We start from the raw sequence: 20,751 nt of genomic DNA, 5'->3' as shown, positions 1-20,751 counted from the left end.
AAGCAAAAACAATTTTTTTCCACAAATGGCTCTGAAAAAGATCTTAAAAGGAGGTTGGACCTTCAAAAGAAGGGTTACTGGTTATTTTTCATTTTCATTTGCTTTGAGAAAGAACATGAGTTCTTCAAATTTCTTGACAACAAAAACCCTCTTAGAATACCATTTTTGAAGACAAGAACCATCCTAGCTATACATAGTGATTTCACCATAAAATCACATTTGTGTTGTAAGTTGAGCTCTCTTTGTATGTTGAGGTGGTGTACATAGTGAGGTGTCCTATAACTGTTCCTCTTCATCATGACATCCTTTTCCACTTCCTATGATTAGATCCCTTAGCATGGTGATCCACCATAATAGAGGGTTGGGGTACATTTACAATAGGGTGTCGCAGAAATCCTCCCCTTCTGAGCCCAAGGGCAGCACTCCTTGTACCCCCTTGGCCTCATAATTAGCACCCTTTGAAAGAAAGCAACCCTTCATAATTTCTGCCATTTGAAAGAGTCACTTCCTTACCTACTTCCCATTCCTTTCTTCTTCCATTAATCCTTCCTTGATTCACATGCTTCATTCATTTCTCTCCCCCTCCTTATCCCTTTCCAAATTATCTCTTCTCCCTCTTACATCTCATGTTTGAGAAAGTCACAACTCTTCATTCCATGCCTTTTGACCACTCATTAACTTAATTACATTTTAATTATATTATATTACATTTTTATTATTTTATGTTTTAATTTATTATTAAATACTATTTCAAAATGGGGACATTACACAATTCATTATGAAGACAGACGATAGCAGATTAAGATGCAAGTTTAGAGTTTTATTAGACAGCAAATAATTAATAAGATCTGATTATCTTCAAGGAAGGTTAATAACAAAGTTTATGGGAAGAAATGATTAATCGGATTATTTTAGAAAGTGATTAATATGAGAAGTGATTCTATTGAAGAAACTATAGTAGCCAAGTTTCATATGACATAATAAGCAGCAAATCCACAAGGAATAATAATCAATATATTTGACAAGGCTGACTACAAGAATGATAGTTATAGCAGCGATAACAGCAAACATAATTAAAATGATAAAGCAAACAAACAAACTTTATCAAAAGGGTGCAATTCATTAAAGGATGTGATCACTTAATATGCTGGCCGATATAAAGATCACAATTGTTTGCTAAAGGTGTGATTTATATGAATGCAGGCAATGAGTTTAGTTTACGTTTAATAAAGAGGTGTGATTTAAGAAAGATATTAAATAGAAAGTGATTCCTTTTTGAAGTCACTTCTCTTGGAGAAAGCTCTTCATTATGAAGAGGCATATCTTTTAAAAGAAATGCATATCTTGGAAGGAATAAGTAAGATGGAGAATGCGAGTAAGGAAGTGTGTGTGGTGGAATGAATAAATAAAAAAATAAAATATATACACCAGATTATGAAAAGATCATTTGCAGATTTAAGAGAGAAGAGTATGGATGTTCTTCAATGTAATATCATGTGAAAAGGGATAGATTTTGTGAAGACATTAAAATAGAAATGTATGAAGGATTAGTAAGCAGATATATGACAAAGGCTTGAGCAGATTTATGAAGATGTTGTGAAGCAAATTATGAAGAATTCATGAGTAGATTTGATGGCAAAGGTTTGAAAAGATTTGTTAACAGTTATAAGAGACTTGAAGCAGACCATAGAGCAGATTTTTAAGTGCAACAATGATAGAGTGAACAAATGAAGATTATAAGAGGTTTATAGCAGATTTTCATGAGAAGATTGTGATCACATTATGGGAGTTTTATGATCAATTTATAGCAGATTTAAATAGAGCAGATTGAAGAAGAGAGTTATAGCTCTTGTGAAGACAATTTGAATGAGGGGTTGGTGCCTCTAGCGAGTTGGTGCTCACCAAGTGAATGAGGGGTTGGTGCCTCTAGTAGGTTGTAATGTCCCTACTTTGAAATATAATTTAATAATAAATAATAATAATAAAAAAATTAAAATACAAAAGAATAAAAAAAAAATTAAATTAAAATATAAAATAATATAATTAAGATTTAATTAAAGTTAATGAATAGTCAAAAGGCATGAAATGATAAGTTGTGACTCCCTCAAATATGAGGTATAAAAGGGAGATGAGAACTCATTTGAAGGAGGAATAAGTTGGGAATCAGAAGTGCGGATCAGATTTAAATAAGAAGTGCAGATGTGACTGTGAAAGGTTGTGTCCCTTTTAAACAGCAGAAATAATAAAGAGTTGCACTCTTTCAAAGGGTGCTAATGGTGAAAAGGTGTGTCTCTTGCCAAAGGGCATACATGATGAAGAGGTGTGACCCCTCCCTCTCATTGAGAGATATAAAGAAAAGGAATCAAAAGCCCCCAGTGATATCACCATGGATTAGATCAGATCAAATCAGATCAGAACTGTTATTAAGTTACGGGCAGTAACATCCTTGCTCTTGGTGGTATGCATGAGGATGTGCTTAATATGTATGCTTAATATATGATACCTGATAATGTTCTTATGCGGGATTTAATAGTAATATTAATATAGACTGCAACATGTATGACAGTCATACTTAATTTTATACATATTCATAATACATGAGAAGTTAGTATACTGAGTCTGAATCATGTTATTACTATCAGTATCTAAGAAGATGGGAATGAGATGTTCCAAAGAGGGGCAGTCTAAATCCAAGCAATAGGTTAAGTCCCAAGACAGGATGGGGATCAGTGACCCATAAGCTTTGAGGATATAAGCCCAAGATAGGTAAGGACTTGAATCTGTAAACTTTGAGGGAACCTATTGTATTTGGTCTCTAAGTGCTTTGGCAACATACATAGACCCTTCTCCCTTAAAACTGAAGTAGTAGCAGGGTCTGATATCTGTATTAAGAACTATGAATAATGAAATTAATCATCTAATGAGGAAAATAAATAAGCACTTGTTAATAACTAATAAATTGAAGAATATCAATGACTGGCTTCATGATTAGTCTCTCAGTCAATTTTAGTGTATTGAAATAGATTAATTATGTTAATCAGGTAGGGGACATTACATAGGTTGGAGCCTACGAAATTTGTAAGAGATTAATATATATAAGCAAGTAATCTGCTGTGGTTTTCTCCCATAAGGGTTTCCACATAAATATCATGTGTTATTGTGTTCTTCTCATGTGCATAATTATTGATGTTGAGTAAATGATGTTTTTATTTTTTAAATATAGTATTAAATTTGTAAAAAGTAAAGATTATCGTTATACCAATTCACCCCAACCCCCCTCATCAGATTTGTATTTCAATCTGATATCAATTAGTTTCATGTGTTTGGGATACATTTTTAGTTGTTGTTCAGTGGTTAGAAATGCTAACTTTCACAATGGGTTGTTGTTTTAGCATCTGAAGGTAATTTTGTAATGTCCCCTTATTGAAATATTCCTATATTTTGCCCTAGAACACCAATTGAGAAATGAATCATACTAAGAAAGTGCAACTTGCCTCTTTATGTCTCTATTTAGACCCTGCAACCAGGTTAGTTATCATTATGAAAGATGAAGAAACATATAACCAGCAATATTACAAAGAAACACCTAATATCATTACATAATGTGCATGCGGGATTCAATATCACTTCCTCTACAACCTATCCTCATTATGGAGTCCCCTGGAACATCATATAAGATGCCTCGAGCTTATTATTTTCCATAAAGCCCAAGAGCATGGAATGACACCTGACATTTGGCCTCCTGGCCCCACCTGCGGTTTTGCATCCCTTCATGTATTCTATTCTACCTTCCATAATGAGATGGTTGGTCGGGTGAAGTGTTAAGGAATCTGCTACATACAATATCATAATAGAAATGATAGAAATATAGAAATATATATTAGCAATAATATGTTAATTGCATCCATTCCTACATGGAAGACAAAATAGCAGATCAGTAAGATCATGGTCTATGCATTATGCATCATGCCCAATACTTGTAAATATATAAACCTGCCAATTATTATTATTAAATCTGAAGCTACTTGCTTCCTCTTGATCGATTGCTGCTCTTCTTCTCCTATTTGAAGCCCTTGATGCAAATGTGGATCTGCTTCATATATTCCTTCTATTGCAAAGAAGATTCGTGTTTTTTCCTTATGTACAACCTTCTCCAAGGCTGCTCTCCTCACATCTGTCTCATGCCTTTTTGTTAAGACTTTACTAAATACTTAATCCGATCCTTAACTTAGGCAAATTGCCAATGAAGAGAATTTGTTTAGGCAACCCACTGATTATATGAAAGAGAATCGGATCTGATATGCTGTTCCTTAATCGTTTATATCTCCCTCTTGGAAGACGTCTTAGTTATGGATTAGAAAACTGTGAAATCTTACTGAAAGTAAGGATATATCAAAGTTGTAGGCTTGTATCTTGCTTACCGATTTCTGGTACCTTCGCACTGCTTTCCACAAAGTGGTTTGGACTATTTATATAATTACACTAAAGTCATAAAGTTAATGTTAAAATATTTACTTTAGTGTTTTGATTTAATAAAATGAAGTTGTGCCCCCAAGTTGGAAACTTCGGGGGAAGGGTAACTTAATTATCTTAATTTTAAATTGCAAATAGGAGCTTTTTCAAAATACATGAATTAATTTAAATTTTAAATTCCCCTTTTTCCCTCCAACTCTATATGAAGGCGTTTTGGCTCTCATTTTAAGGATTCAGAGTTGCACACATACCGAGATGCTAGTGGAGTGAATAGAGAAGTTCTCCCAAGGTTGATTGAGGATGAAAACCTTCCTCAATATTCACTAGTTTCACTGGTGAAAGATACATCCTAGCTGTTTTGATGTTTTCACGTAGAAAACACACTAATTTTTATGGAGTCTGAGGATTCAAAATTTCAAAAAAATGAAAGTATTTTGAGATATTTTGATTGGCGTGTTTTCCAGAATTCATTTCTAGATCTTTGTGTAGGGTTTTTGAATGCATGGAGAGACATTTTTGCAGGGATTTTGAGCTGGTTGCACCAGCTTAATATCTGGCTGTCCCCCTCATTTGAGCTGAAACATTTGATGCTCGGTTTTATTTGGTTATGGGCATTTAATCCATGGACTCTTAAGCCTTTGGTGACCCCTTTAGCATCTTTTCACAAGTGGTTTCTTGCTAGATTCATTTTCCAGGGAGTTAGGATTGTTTTTCCCCAGGCCATACTTTCCCTAGCATCATGGCATGAGGTGCTGGAAGTTTGGTGCTGGATGCATGACATATTCCTCCTACAAGATGATCACCTAAGCCTTGAGATTGTTTGCTAAAGATTTCATGATGAACAGGTTTCAGAATTTGTAATTGTAATTTTATGAAAGGAAATTGCCCCTGTTTCTCCAATGATAAGAAGTGTGGATTTGACTGAAATTAATTTCCAGAAATGTGTGTGGCCCTTTGAGTTGCTTCGAAGCTGTTCATGGGAATCCAGACTTTAGGAGGGAGCTCTCACTGTTGATGCAATCTGCTCCAGCAAGGTTGGACAAGAATCCTTGAAGTTTTGAATGCCCTTGGCCTTGATTTAAGGTTGCAGCTGTTTGGGACTGTAAAAATCCAGCTGCGGCAGACCTGAGAGTTTAATTATCATGCCTTCTTCCCAAGGAGTTCTTGATGTGAATATGGAATGAAAATGGCAAGTGTCTAGGTCAATGCTCACCTATCCTTGCTCTTTCAGCATCCAAATGGCAACCTACAGGAAAGAATACTTTCAGAACTGTTACTTTGTATTTCCTCTATGATAGAGTGCCTTAATGATGGAATTCCAGTGTGGTTCCGGTTTGCTGATTGTGGGGAAGGAGTGGTTCCTGTTTGGTAACGATTTTCAAAGGAGTTTGAAGTCATTTATCACTGAAATTACTTGCAGCAACCTGGACTTGTAAATCACAGTTGTTTGGGACAGCATGTTAACTTATTTCTCCTTTCAACAGCCTTGTGTTTATGTTTTCAATGTTTGTTCTTCACTGAATTGAAAGAAGCAATCTTTTATACACATTTTCCTATGGTTCATGAACAGCAGTTGCTCTTATCATTGAAAACTTAATAGCAGAAATTTATGACAGTGAAAGTGACATTGCATGTCCATTGTCTGGTCTAATCATGGTTTCATCAACTGAAAATTCCAAAAAGAGGGTGCTCTTACACTGTGTGAACTAGGAGTTTTATCACTTCTGTAAGGAAAAGCTTCTATGTATTCTCTCACATATTCTTCAGCCAAGTAAACATTGGATGACAGTTGTTTCATACAGTTTTATAAAGGGAAATTTTCGGAGCTTGTGAAATAAGAATTAAGTACCACATCTAACATGGAGGTGTCTTTGGTTCCAAGCAAAAAATATTACAATACTCAAAGGATGGGGTAAAAGAATGGTGCGCATGAGGTGTGGGAATATAATTGAAGTAAAGAAATGATGTTGAAAAACTCAATGCAAAAATCAAAGATGACATGGAAAGAGAGGATTGGTAGAGCTATTGGGTTGGGGAGATAAGATATGAGGCTAGGACAACTAGGGAGGAAAACACAAGAATCCTTGGTGTTTAAGTGGGTGCGATAGAGAAAAAAGAAGGCAAGCATGTGCCTTTCCAAGATAGGGCTATGTGAGAAGAGGAAAAGTAAAAAAGTGCCAAAATACAAGATCCAATATTAGGAAAAATAAGACACTTTTCAGGTTGCACATTTCATTCCATTCTCGATCAATTTGAACTGAAATTACTAGATAAGTTCTTTTGCACCTTGGAAAAAATTATTTCCTTCTAGGGATTCCTATTGAGTAGCTACCTTTGCCAAAAGCTCAGCTATTATATTGCTACTATGGAATTGATGTTCCACAATATAGCTTTCTAGCTTATTTGACATTTGATGGATCTGCAAAACTATGCAATCTAAAAATCATTCTATTAAATGCTTCAAGACGTACATAGCTGCATCAGCTTCAATAACATGCAAGCTTATACAAGAGAAAATGATAAGGCTGAATGCTAATGCTAACCGAATTGCTTAACACATCCTCACTGCAGAGCCTAAGGCTCTATTTATAAAATCACTAGAGCAATTGGTGCACGAAATCATGATAGTATTAATCATGATTCATGTTACATTACATCGCTTAAGAGTGACATCAAAATTCAACATATGTTATGCAGAATGATCTGCCAAAGCTCTAAAATTCACTAAAATGCAACTTTCCATTCTTATGCTATTACGAGTAAGCCTTGGAGATATTGCAATGCTTGCTATGGAAGCAATCCGCTTCATTAGTGGCATTGTTGCCCACTTTCAGTGATGATTACTTTGATACACCTACAAAGGTCTTTGTCAATCTCTATTTATCTCCCCGGTGATCTGCATTCAAGAGCATCAAATGACCAATTTTCTACTTTCCTTGTATGTATCAAGCTTGTTCTGTATCTTTTTCGTTAGTCTGCACAAGGTGATTCCAAAAGAAGACATCTTTTAAAGCCAACAATGTGGGTGCACTTTTGTTATGGTCAGATAGTAGTCCAAACTTTGAAATCCTTTCAAGTTGGGCATATTTGAAAATCTTTGACCAAATCTTACGCATGAAGCACAATCAGGGTGGGACCTAGCATTGCCTAGCTTAATGCTCCTTAGTAACCCACTAACCATTGCATGCACCTCTATCTTTTGATCAATGTTGAGTATGAGAATCATGATCTGTCTGAACCAAAAGCCATGAAAAGTTCTGAGATCATGGCATGCCAACAAGGAAAGGTGATCAATGGTGGGCAAAATATTTTGAGATGATTCATTTTGTATCATCTCAAATACCAAGCAAATCATTGGACTAAAATTCGATCCAAAACAAGCAAGCTATTACAAAAAGCTTCAATTTTTTCTAAGGTAAAATAGGCAATGCAGCACCACCTAGCTAAATTAAACAATGTCAGATTTTCAGGCTACACCTCTGCCTATCCACTAGCGAGTAGTCAAATACAAAAGAACAAAAAAATGGAAAAGTAACAAAAGGAAAAGAGAAACAGCAAATCAAGGCTTTGTTGTAGTTAAGAGAAATTGTCATGTCCCCTGCCCGTGTATGAGATCGCAGCTTTTGATAAATTTGCGTTTATATGATGGACGACTTCATGTTATTTACGGAATGCCTGGTACTGATATTACACCTAAAGTATTGCCTATCATATGGGTGAAAATAAATAGCGTATTATTGGGTTTTGTTGGGGCCAACCCCTTCAAGGAATCTCCATCCTCCTTAGGTTGACCATCCTCATGTGGATTGGCACTTTCAAGAATTTATAATTAGATAAATTAATCTTTTCCCATTTACTAGCCAACCTAAAATTGATGGCAATTAAAAAGGAAATTATCAACCACATTATGGCCGACTCCTTGAGGAATCGCCCCTATTAAGAAATCAGAAATAAAATTATATATATGTAGGGGCCGACCTGTTTGGTGTTTTAAAATAAATTAAAACTATATTGTTTGGAGGCCGACCTTTGTGAAGAATCACCTCTCTTGTGAAGAGGCATGAAGAAGGTATTACTATTTAAAGACATAAAGTGGGAGGATAGAAGGGGCAAAGGAGAAGTGCAAAAAGGAATTAAGTTCAGAACTCATTAGTAGCAGAAAATAATTAGATTATAGCAGAAATCTGAGTTATTTACATCAGCCTGGAATTAGTAAGTACATTGGTGAAAATATGGTATGTGCATAGGGGATAAGAAATCGTCAAGTCTGAATCTAAACATATCAGTGTTCCACAGAGGTTTGGGACAGGGGGATGCAGGGACAAAGGGCCTAAGATTGGGGGCAGTGGGGGGACGGCGGCATGGGGGGTGGCGGGGGGGCAGTGCTGATATACATATAGTACTTGAAAAACTAGATATGAAAAGATGTGTAAGAATTACATTTCAAATGAAACTTTGGCAAATTAGTAAATTACCCAAATTGCAAATACTAAATACTAAGATTTCTTGAATACGAAATAAATTTCTATTATATCGAAAATATCACAAAGATGATTACAATGAGTACCATAAAAATATCACAAAGATGATTACAATGAGTACCATAAAAATATCATAAAGACGATTACAATGAGCAGCATGATATCAAAATAAATACAAAATGTCAAATGTAGTGAAGGGAGGCCTCTAATCATTTGCCAACTCCTCATCACAGGAACTATTAGACTCCTCACAGTCAAGATTCCCCAAACTAAGACCAACCAGCCCTATCTCTTTTCACTCAACCTATCTCTTTTCACTCCTTCAATCACTCTTTTCTATCCTCTTCACCTAGCTGTTCAAAAAATCAGAAAAACACATGTGAGAAAACGAGAGAATTTGAGGGGGTTTTGTAAGGCATAGAGGGAATGGATGGGGCCCACATCAAATTAGGGTTCGCCTCTAAACCCAAAAAGTTTTAAAAAACTGAAATTTAAAATTAAAAAATACACTTTTTGGATGTCTGGGAATGGGGAACTTTCAGACGTCCCCAAGATGCTCAAGGGACGCCTAGGCATCCCCGAGACGTCCCGGAGATACCTGGCCATCTCCCCTATCTCCGGACATCCTGGTGGCGGTGGTGGTACAACACCCCGTCCTGTTCTCGCATCCCAAAGACGTCCCCGTCCAAGAAATGCAAGGCTCAAGGGGGAGGGGTCACATCCCCATGTTTCACTGAAATATATAATACAAAAGAATAGAATGAACAAATAGGAGAGGATTCTCATACACATATATCTGAGTATAAGCAGCAGATCAAATTAATATAAACAGAAAACCAAGTATTTAATATGCATGAGATGTATGCTTAGTCTATGCATTATGAAGATATCATCTCGCATGTAATTTCTTAAGTGTTAGGCATAGATAATCATAGTTTATGGACTCATCGAACTAGCCCTGAACTGGCCTAGACTCGCGAATCTGTTGGCGGGCCGAGTCGACTCGCCAAGAACTCGCTACTCGAGTCCAAACAAGTCCTAGCACAAGACTCTCGAGTTTGTGCCAAGGACTCGCGTGAGTATGAAGTCGGGACTCGCAAGTCTGACGAGAAGACTCGTGTCGCAGCGCAACACACCCAAGCAGTGTTAAGAATTGTTTGTTTTTTTCAATCTTTCACTCATTTGGGATTTGTATTTGCTCAAAACAAGTCTGTAGGGTTCGAAGAAGGAGAGGAAACAAGATCAAAACAACAAAAGAGATCTAGGTAAAGATTATTCTTCTCTCTTTTTTTCATTTCCATGTTTTGAAAATCAAAAAAATCTTGAAAAACAAGGGGATATGCTGCTAAAAAAATTTCTATTTCCCTTCCTAACTTATTTCCTTATATTTTTTTGTTGTTTTCGAATACTATTTTTTTCAAATGATTCATTATCATTTTTTTTGTTGATTTTCCACAAAACCCTACTGATTTTTTTATTTCTTCATGTTAAAACAACAATGGCAAGTTCAACTCCAAGGGCAACCCCAAAGCCAAGAAGACAAAAAGACAAAGCATGGAAGTATGGGATACCGGGAAACTAAAAGGGGGAGGTCACTTGCACCAAATGTAGCAAATGAATGACTGGTGGAATCAATAGATTAAAATACCACCTTGCACAAATACCTAGACAAGGTGTGGAGATATGTGACAAAACAACTCCAGAGATTATTAGAGAGATGAAGGCCCCTTCTTGCTGAATATGATATGCAAAAGGAAGAAAAGCAAAAAACGAAAGAAGACATAGCAGCTGCAATGAATCCCACATTGTCCATTTTGGGTCCCCTTGGTCGCAATTGCAGTCTCGAAAGCCCAAATTTACATCAATTGCTTTCATCTTTTGGTGACAATGAGGGTGAGGCTAGTGAGACTCCTCTTGGATCAGAACCTAATTATGTAATGTCCCCTACTAGGAGGTTGCCGATTCCTGTAACTTAATAATAGTTCTGATCTAATCTGATCAATGATAATGTCACTAGATGCTTTTGACTCCTTTCCTTTATATCTCTCAATGTGAAGGAGAGGTCACACCTCTTCATTATGGATGCCCTTTGGCAAGAGACACGCCCTTTCACCATTAGAACCCTTTGAAAGAGTGCAACTCTTCATTACTTCTGCCCTTTAAAAGGGACACAGCCTTTCACAACCAGATCTGCACTTGTTATTTAAATCAGATTTGGACTTTTGATTCCCAAATTATCCCCTTCTCAAAATGTGGTTTTCCATTTTATATCCCATGTTTGGGGGAGTCGCAACTTTTCCTTCCATGTCTTTTGACCATTCGTTAACTTAATTAAATTTTAATTACATTTAATTATATTATTTCATATTTTAATTTTAATTTTATTTTTTATTCTTTTCTATTTTATTATTATTATTTATTATTAAATTATATTCCAAAATGGGGGAATTACAATCCACCCCACTCAAGATTGCTTGTCCTCAAGCAATGATTATGGAATGTTCAAAATGACTCCCACTATGAAATGGCTTTCGAAACACTCATAGAATAAACATGCTGCTACTTTTTTGTAAAAACCCAAGTTTTTGCCCTAAATCACCATTTTATGTAAAACTACAAATGGAACAAAATGCGTACCTGATTGAGATCCTGCAATAGGTTAGGAAACCATTGAAATGTATGTAAACCATAATATAAATCTTCTAAAAAGGATATTAAACATAAATTCTCTATACCTAGGATCAAGAACATTAACTTAACCATAGTTATAATTAATTCCTTTTCGGAACTCAACCATAAGAGAGTGGGAGTAAGGAGAAACGATAAGGTGTCCAAGAGATCCTCTATCCTAGGCCCAAGAGTGGAGTGAAAGCCAAAGCCCTCTTGGCCTCATGGGACCACCGGTCAAACTACCATGATGTGGTCTACCTAGTGAGGTATCCTATCACCGTTCTCCTTCATCACTTCCATCCTTATCCTTCTCTTGTGATTGAAATCCCTCAATAATCAACCATGATGGAGTTTGGAAAGATACAATATGGTGTCCTGAGCATCCTTCCCCTCTAAGTCCAAGAGCGGTGGACTCTGTCTACACCCCCTTGGCCTCATGGGACCATCAGTCAACTACCATGAGGTGGGTTACCTAGAGGAGGACCTCATCACCGTTCTCCCTTATTATACTTCCTTATATCACTACCATGGCAATTTGCACAACATATGCATCTAAGGTATTCTTCATACAAATGATAATATGAATTACATATACTGTAATTTTAAGACAAGTTTTCTCTCATCCTTTCACATCACTCCTTAAATGGTTTGCACAATATCATAGATATCACTTAATGTTAAGATCTTATGATTGAAGCATGACACACATCTATGACCTCAAATACAATGTTCCTAAATAAATATGTCTATAGTAATCATAGACACTCATGGAGCAAACAAACACATCAGATATGAATCAAACACGGAGCATTCACTTGAAAACATGAAGCATACACATGGATATCTGCAAACAAGGAGCATACATGTGAATACACATATTGTTAGATTATTTTTCCTTAACTAGAATGATTCATTGATTCATTGATTGATTCTTTACCCTGCAGGATGGCAGGATCATTGCTCTGATACCACTATAATGTCCCCTACTAGGAGGTTGCCAATTCTTGTAACTTAATAATAGTTGTGATCTAATATGATCAATGATCATGTCACTGGATGCTTTTGACTCCTTTCCTTTATATCTCTCAATGTGAGGGAGAGGTCACACCTCTTCATTACGGATGCCCTTTGGCAAGAGACACACCCTTTCACCATTAGCACCCTTTGAAAGAGTGTAACTCTTCATTACTTCTTTCCTTTGAATGGGACACAACCTTTCACAATCAAATCTGCACTTCTTATTTAAATCAGATTATCCCCCTCTCAAAATGAGGTTCTCTTCTCCATTTTATATCCCATGTTTGGGGGAGTCACAACTTTTCCTTCCATGTCTTTTGACCATTCATTAACTTAATTAAATTTTAATTATATTTTATTATATTATTTTATATTTTAATTTAAATTTTATTTTTTATTATTATTATTATTAAATTAAATTCCAAAGTGGGGACATACAAATTACTTTGTTCCACGCAATGTTCCAAGAGCACAACCTTCACTTGAAGGTATAGGATGGAATAGAGAGAAGCATGAGCAAACAAGGATAGCAGCAGCAAACTTTTGGTATTACAATAATTTACCTCTCAATGCGGCGAACAATGCGTATTGGGAAGGTTTGGCTAATGCATTTACAATTCCAGGTAAGGGGTTTAAGGCCCCAACAAGTAGAGACTTCAATGGACCATTGGTAGAGCAAGCCGTCAAAAATACACAAGTTGTTGTTGATGATCAAAAAAGATTTTGGAGGAGAAAAGGATGCAGCATTTTATCGAATGGATGGACAAATGGACAAAATAGGACTTTCCTCAACTTCTTGGTGGCTTCAAACGGTGCAATGGTATTCCTAAAGTCTATTGATGCCTCAAATAAAATAAAAAATACAGAAACTTTGTGTAATCTATTGGATTGGATGATCCAAGAAATTGGAGTTGAGAATGTTGTCCAAATTATCACAGACAACGCAGCTGCATATGTAGCTGCAGGTAGAATGCTTATAGAGAGGTATCCTACAATTACGTGGAGTCGTTGTGCTACACATTGCTTGGACTTGTTGTTAGAGGACATTGGGAAGATTGGATGGGTGAAAAAGGTGGTTGAAGATACAAAAAATGTCACCAAATTCATCTACAATCATACTAGGGTCCTTGTTTTGATGAGAAAACACACAAATGGCAAGGACCTTATGCAACTTGGAGTGACACGATTTGCTAGCCACTTCCTCACTTTGTAGAGCATTCTTGGTGCCATTCCTCATCTTAAGCAAATGTTTGTGTCTGATGCTTGGTTGGAGTAACTAAAGCGGAGAAGATTGTACGCATTGTTTTTTATTAAGGGTTCACCAAAAGGGAGAGGAGTTGAGTGTGGTAACAAACAAAAACGTAAACTTTATACAAGATAATCTATTTGCTGATTTTTTTTAGGGGTTAATTTTGTACTAATTTAAAATTTGTTTTCATTTTTTTAGGTGACACAACCTTTGGTAAGGGTTCTTCATATGGTGGATGGAGAGGGCATGCCAAAGGGTTTCATTTATGAGGCCATGGATAGGGCCAAAAAGGCCATTTCCCATTACTATGGCGGAAATACAAGAAAATGTGAAATCCTTTGGCGCATCATTGATCATAGGTGGACAAACCAACTCCACCACAGCCTTCACCTACTTCTTGAACCCGAAATTCTACTTCTCTGATTCATTTAGGGCTGATGAGGAGGTCATGGCAGGTGTTGTTGCATGCATTGATAAGATGGCACCTGATCTTGAGTTGAGAGACAAGGTTTTTGATGAGTTGGAGGTGAGATTTGACATTTATGAATTTGGAAATGTTCCTTGTTGAGTTTTGACTATCTATTTTTGAATTTGGAAATGTTCATTGTTCAAGATCTACAAGGGTGTAGAGGAGAGACTCTTCTCTTCCTAACAAGCAATTGATAAGAGAGGAAAACAACAACTAGGCAAAAATTTAGTTCAATACCACAAGAAAAAAACTAGAAACTTGATTGCTACATTTTTTTCTCAATTCTAATATTTCTAATTTTTTTATGTAGATTTATGGTGGGAAAATTATGGTGCTGGCATGCCTAATCTTCAAAAGATAGCCATCCGTGTTTTGTCCCAGCCATGTAGTGCTTCTAGGTGTGAACGGAATTGGAGTTTATCTGAGAGCATTCACACAAAGAAGAGAAATAGGTTGACACAGAAGCGCCTCAAAGATCTTGTCTTTGTTTGGTACAACTTTCGCCTTCACACTAGAAAGGTGGAGGATGTTTCACATGAGGCCATTGCCTTGGATGAAATTGATCCATATGGTGATTGGACCATCAATGAACAAAATGATGGTGATGATGTCCTCCTTACCGAAGATCTTGCAAAAATAGAGAGAGGAGCAGCACAAGAAGCAGAAGCAGCAAGATTGGATGAAGTGGAGGAGGACGAAGAGGACGAAGTCTTTAATTGAATCCCACATGCACATCGGTAATTTGCAATGGTGATGTAGGGATAAGGATTCTCCCTATAATATTGTTGATTATATGTTTTCCTATCATTCATGAATATTAGACAATCATCATCGATAATATTATTATAACTAACTTGGTTGCAGGATCTAAATCGAGATTTAAAGTTATTCAATCCTTAGCATCTGCTTGTGGCTAATGATAATCTACAGCCTACTGATATGAAAATCCCTGAGCTAAGGCAATCATTTGCTTCATTAAGACCTCAAGCTCTGTTGATAGCATTATGCCTTTTACCTCTCTCTTGGACAGTCAAGATCACAGGCCAAACATGAAAAGCAGAGTGATCAATCTTCTTTGCCCATCTAACTTCTCGAGTTCCTCATTTATTGTCTTCTCATTATTTCTGTAAAAGTTCGTTACAATCAGCAAACATCGGGTTCAACTATAGGGCCAATATGGCCAGGTCAGTTTAGCACTTTTGTCCAGTGTCAGCCTTATTAACAATACAAAAAATCAGGCCACAACGGCAAATCTACTGAATACACTGGCAGCCGTCAAAACCTCGTTGGGAAAAGAGAAGAGTGAATGCTAAACCTGCTTGGCCTCCAAAGCATTTGTTTCAACTTCCTTGCTTGAATTACTGAGGTGGGCTTTGAACTTCTCTCTTTAGCTTACAACGTAGTCGATGTGGCTGAAGAAAGTAGAAAGGCCTTCAATGGCTTTATATATCATGTCCCAATATACTTGAAATAATTCCTTAATTGTATCAAAAAAGACACCTTTTATTTTATCTTGCTTCGGATTGGTTTTAAATCATCTCAAAAGCAGAAATGTTTGGACTAAACTTCGATTGACAGGGGCCAAGCTATTTCAAAATTGTCTAATGCAAAATAGGAGATGCGGCTCTGCGCTAATAAATTAAACAATGTAAGTTTTCGGGCTACAAATTCCTATTCAGGTTAGATATAACATCCTTCGAATGGCAATAGTTTCAGAAGTACAACACACACTAATCAGAAAACTACAGTTCAACACTCTATAGAGAATAATGCTAAGTTAACAGTCATCCATAACATACTTACACTCTTCAGCTTGTCGAGATGTGGAATAACTATGATGCTGTGCATTCTAACAAAACTATAGACAGATACAGATACACACCCAGGCGTTTGATCATCAAGAGTTGAAAAAGGAAGTGACCTTGTAGTACTCGTCGAAAGCCAAATTGTGAGAAACGAAGGGTTCCCATGGCTGTGAAGGCCGTGGCTTCTTCCAAACATCCTCTCGGCCTCCTCCTCCTTGGCGGAAATGCCTCCTCTGCGTGCGCCCTCGTTTGTGTTCTCCCATCGCTCTACAACATGACCCAACAAAATTGCTCTCTTACTTTGCCGCTTCTCCTCGGACGTTTTTGGCGCTTTGATTGAGGTTTAGGGTATAGCGGATTACACAAATTACAACTTCGCCCAAAGTTAAATTCACAGGAAGCATCTGTTTCGCTTCTAATATAGTTATAGTGGCTTTTATTTGAAGAAGATGAAATATGGGACAGACCCTTTCACAAACCAATTTTTGCATTTCAACTATTTTCTTGTTTGAAATGATGATGAGAGAGCCTAACTTTTCCACACATCCTTCGCTGAATAGATTGTCCCAAGAATTGGCTGTCAAAGTGCTTTCAAAATTGTCTATTGGCTTTGAAAGCGTCACACTCAAGAATGAAGTGTTTTTTTGTTTCAACTTTACCTGAAGTGCAGAAAATGCACTCTTTCCTCCCAAACTTCCTTTGGTCTTTTCCAACACCCAGTTTCACAGCGAAGTTGAAGAGAATTAGTTCTTGATTGAGTAATGAGGATTTTCGCTTTCCATGATATGTGGGACCCTATGTATGCTTTTTGAAGATGATTACGAGAGGGATTAAACTCTTCAATGTAATAATTTTTCTTCCTCCCTAACTCTTTATTCCAAGCACGCTTGTAGAACTTATCCATAACATAAGTTTTTATCTCCTTATTGTTCGAGGGGCACGTGTTCAAGTATATATCCCATTTTCTAAACCATTTGTTGTTTTGTCGCATCCAAGTCTTCTTTCTTTTGCATAATGTGTCATTGAAGACAATCTTAGGCCATCGACCCTCTTCCATTTGCTCAACTCTTTTCAAATAACTTATGAGTCTCACCAAAGCAATTGCTTCCATAGGTGCAGCCCCAACTTCACTCAGCATGATATCATAAGGGACTAAATTTTTGAGTTTGAACTTGTTTGTAATCAAGCATTTTTTAAATTTGTTCAATTTGTTTCCACTGTGAATCAGAAGTGTTGCTGGCCCTTCGCAGCCATAAAAAACAACCAGAAGCACTAAAAGCCCAAAGAGAGTTTGGGTGTCTTCCAGTCCCATAACTCTGCCTCTCTGCATTTATTTTGAAAAGCATAAAATGCTTTCCAACCTCCCAGCATACGCTTCTTTCTGCAACCTTCCCAACTTAGATTTTTGTTGAAGTCAATTCCGAGGTACTTGTAATCTGCCACTTCTTCGAGAACACAGCCTTCAAAGAAGAACTTATGTTGATTCTGCTTTCTTTTGTTGGAGAAAACCATCACTTTCATCTTGCTAATGTTGACTTGCATGCCCATTGTTCTACAAAACTACTCAAGAGACTGTAAATGCTCTTGTAAGCCAAGAGCAGACCTAGCAATCAAAATAAGGTCATTCGCATATAAAAGAAGCCTTATAACAAATTGTCCCAAATGAACACCATCGCCTCCTTGTAAGTTTAACCATTCTTCAAATTTGTCAATGTATAAATCGATGAGGGTAGGGGACAAAGGGCACCCTTGCTTGACCTCGATATCACTCCTAAAGCTTTCAGATATGGCAGCTGAAGTTCGGATTTTGACTTTAACCTCCTCATATAGCCCATCAATAGCTGCTCTAAGATGTATAGGAACCCCTATTTCCTCCATGCTTTGTCAAAGTTTAACTCTAGGGACCGTGTCAAAAGCCTTTTTGAAATCCACAAAGCAACAAAAAGCTTCCTCTTATTGCTCTCAAACCTTTTCAATGATGTGTCTTAGAGTAATACCATGATCGATTGTGGAATGCTTAGGTCTAAAACCTACCTCCCTTTAGCACATTTATTACTTTCTTCCGCCCACTTGTTGATTTTGGTTTCTATCATACTACCAAATAAATTTGCAAACAAAGGATTTATCATAATGGTTCTATAATTGGATGGATTATTGACATCATCACTCTTGAAAAGAGGTATTGCTAAACTAGTTGTCCAATCCACAGGGAACCCTTGTTGGATGATGCTATTGAAAGTTTTATTGATATGAGGTGCAAGAATTTTCGTACCCCGCTTTAGATACTCTGCTTGAAATTAAACTAAGTCTTTTTCTTTACCAGTACCCAACTTCTTAATAACCATCTTGATCTCTTGCACAATGAAAAGATTAGTGGTGATGTTGACGAAAGGGGGAGAGGCAACCTGAGAGTCCTACTCATAAAGTCGCTTTGCATAATCGAGCCATTGAGAGGCAATGATAGTGTTTTCAGTTTGCTTCTTGCTCGACTAAAGTTCCTTCCAAAATAACTTGGGGTTCTTCTTGCCGAGGAAGATTAACTCTTCCCTCCTTATGACCATGAAATCAGTTTTTTTCCTTCTTAAAACCTCCTTGTAAACTTTGAGATTAACTTGCTTATTTCTAGTGTCTTTGAAAGTTCTCATTACCTTTTTGCATTCTACATCAAACCAAGCATTGACCGGGAAGCAATTTGTTTCAACTTTCTATTTTTAGCTCTTTTACATTCATCAAGAGCCCTGTGGATTATATTTATGAGCTCTAGACTACCAAACACATGGATAGGCATTTTCTTCTTCTTAAAAAGCCTTTCAAGTGATATTTGGAAGGTATTAGAATTTTTTTGATTTAGCAAAATTTTTCCCTTTGATGGATAATGCGAAATATACGTGGATTTCCTCCCAAGCTGATCCTTTTCAGTCCAAGAGAAGCTTAATTAAATCAATTTATGATCAAATTTCAAATCCCAGAGTGGTTCGCCAATTGAAACTTCCTCCAATTTTTCACACAAACTATGTGAACATATGGTATAATCCACTACACTAGCATCATTATAAGTATTACAAGTAAAATTGCCAAACCTCACCCATCTAACCAAACTGTTGCATATGACTAAATTGAAAGACCCACATAAAGTAAGCAGTTGCTCCCCAAAAACATTCTAACCTTTGTTATCTTTGGAGACCCTATCCCACTGATGAATGCTTTATTTTGTGAGCCAAATGGGATTGCAATCTTCCTTACAACAATGAATGCTAGCTTATTCACTTGTTGTCCTAGCATTAAAATCTCCCACCAAGAGGACTTCCCCAACTTGATAAAACTCTACAAGATCCTTTTTTAAAGCTGCAAAAGGATTCTTGTGGTCAAGACCTCTATTTTTGTAAGTTTTATAAACTTGAGGAGCAAAGTAGCATGTTGTGATACGAATGAGATTAACATTTTCTGCAATTTTAAACCAAATGAATTGTTTATTTGAGTCTTCTCTTTCTAACTGAATCAAACGACCTTCTTTTTCCCTCGCTAAGATCACGATACCTCTGTGACCTTTGCCATTCCCTATTGCCTTTTTCCACACTACCATCTTCGAATACCCTTCAAATAAAGGTGTATTGTACCCATCATGCTCATGCGTCTCAATGAGACAAATAATGTCTCTACCTTCCGCAATAGGTCCCAACCTAGGTCCTTGTCTCCAACGATAACCTCTACAATTCCAACAGACTAGACTTAGAGAAACATGGGTAGTTCTTGATTGCTATATATGTTGGCATATAAGACTCAAAGTTGAGTCTACCTCCCCATTATCCCATACTGACTTTGTTGGCACGTTTTCTACAAGAGGATTTGTTGCCACGAACTTGTTGTTATGCTTTAAAATGAGGCCCAAAAGAGGCAATAATTGCTTTTCCTTTGTACAACCATGTTCTTTTTTCCTCATCCCTAAATGTTATAACTATTGGCATTTCCACTCTCCTTTCCTCTTGCTACCTAATAGTTAAATCCTCATCTAGAGAAAAGCGAGAGCCCCTTAGAAGTTGTTTCTTACTTAGAAGGACTTGCTTATCCCATATGTCTGACATGATGACTTTAATGGGTCTCTCTCTTTCATTACTGAGCTTACCCACCCTTCATGCTTGGCAAATTCGCCCTTGTCAACTCAACTTGTCTTTTAAAAAGTTGCTAACCAAATCAAAAGTGTATTCATTACTCCCATAGTCCTTCACACCTTTAATGATTATGTTTGCTGCTCTACCTTGCCTTTCTTTGGTTTCTTTGTCTTGCATACCTTCAATTCGAGTGTTTGTTTTTGCTACTTTATTAGCAGAATTGCTAACAACTTGTGTTCAAGAATTGTGATTTTTAGTAGAACCACTTGCCTTACCTTCTCCTTCTGCTTCACCTTCCCTTTCTTCTGCTCCATGAGTGTTTGCTTGGTCACTTTCTTTACCTACAACTTGAGGCGATTCAAAATTCAACACATCTCTGCTTACCACTACAAATTCTTTCATGGCTTGCTAATCAACCTTCATGTCTTTCCATTCATTCTTCCCAACTAAAAGAGCCTCTTGCAACAACACTAATTGC

General features: G+C 36.9%; 1 protein-coding gene across 2 annotated transcripts in view; it reads right to left on the bottom strand.

Annotated features, from left to right (window-relative positions):
• The window catches only part of LOC131072564 (multisite-specific tRNA:(cytosine-C(5))-methyltransferase trm4b), a 248,177-nt gene extending 231,509 nt beyond the window's left edge, over positions 1–16,668 (bottom strand). The window contains exon 1 of one of the 2 annotated variants that reach the window (XM_058008759.2): positions 16,281–16,668. In XM_058008759.2, the coding sequence (XP_057864742.2) occupies positions 16,281–16,427 (147 nt within the window). In that variant the 5' untranslated portion in view covers positions 16,428–16,668. The remainder of the gene's footprint in view (positions 1–16,280) is intronic. The other variant, XM_058008751.2, reaches the window with a different exon arrangement.
• Between the last annotated feature and the right edge of the window lie 4,083 nt (positions 16,669–20,751).

Source organism: Cryptomeria japonica, chromosome 9, assembly GCF_030272615.1.
Source record: "Cryptomeria japonica chromosome 9, Sugi_1.0, whole genome shotgun sequence".
Classification (NCBI taxonomy): Eukaryota; Viridiplantae; Streptophyta; class Pinopsida; order Cupressales; family Cupressaceae; genus Cryptomeria; species Cryptomeria japonica.
The sequence above is the reverse complement of the archived record's forward strand: the minus strand, read 5'-3'. Positions and strand labels throughout refer to the sequence as shown.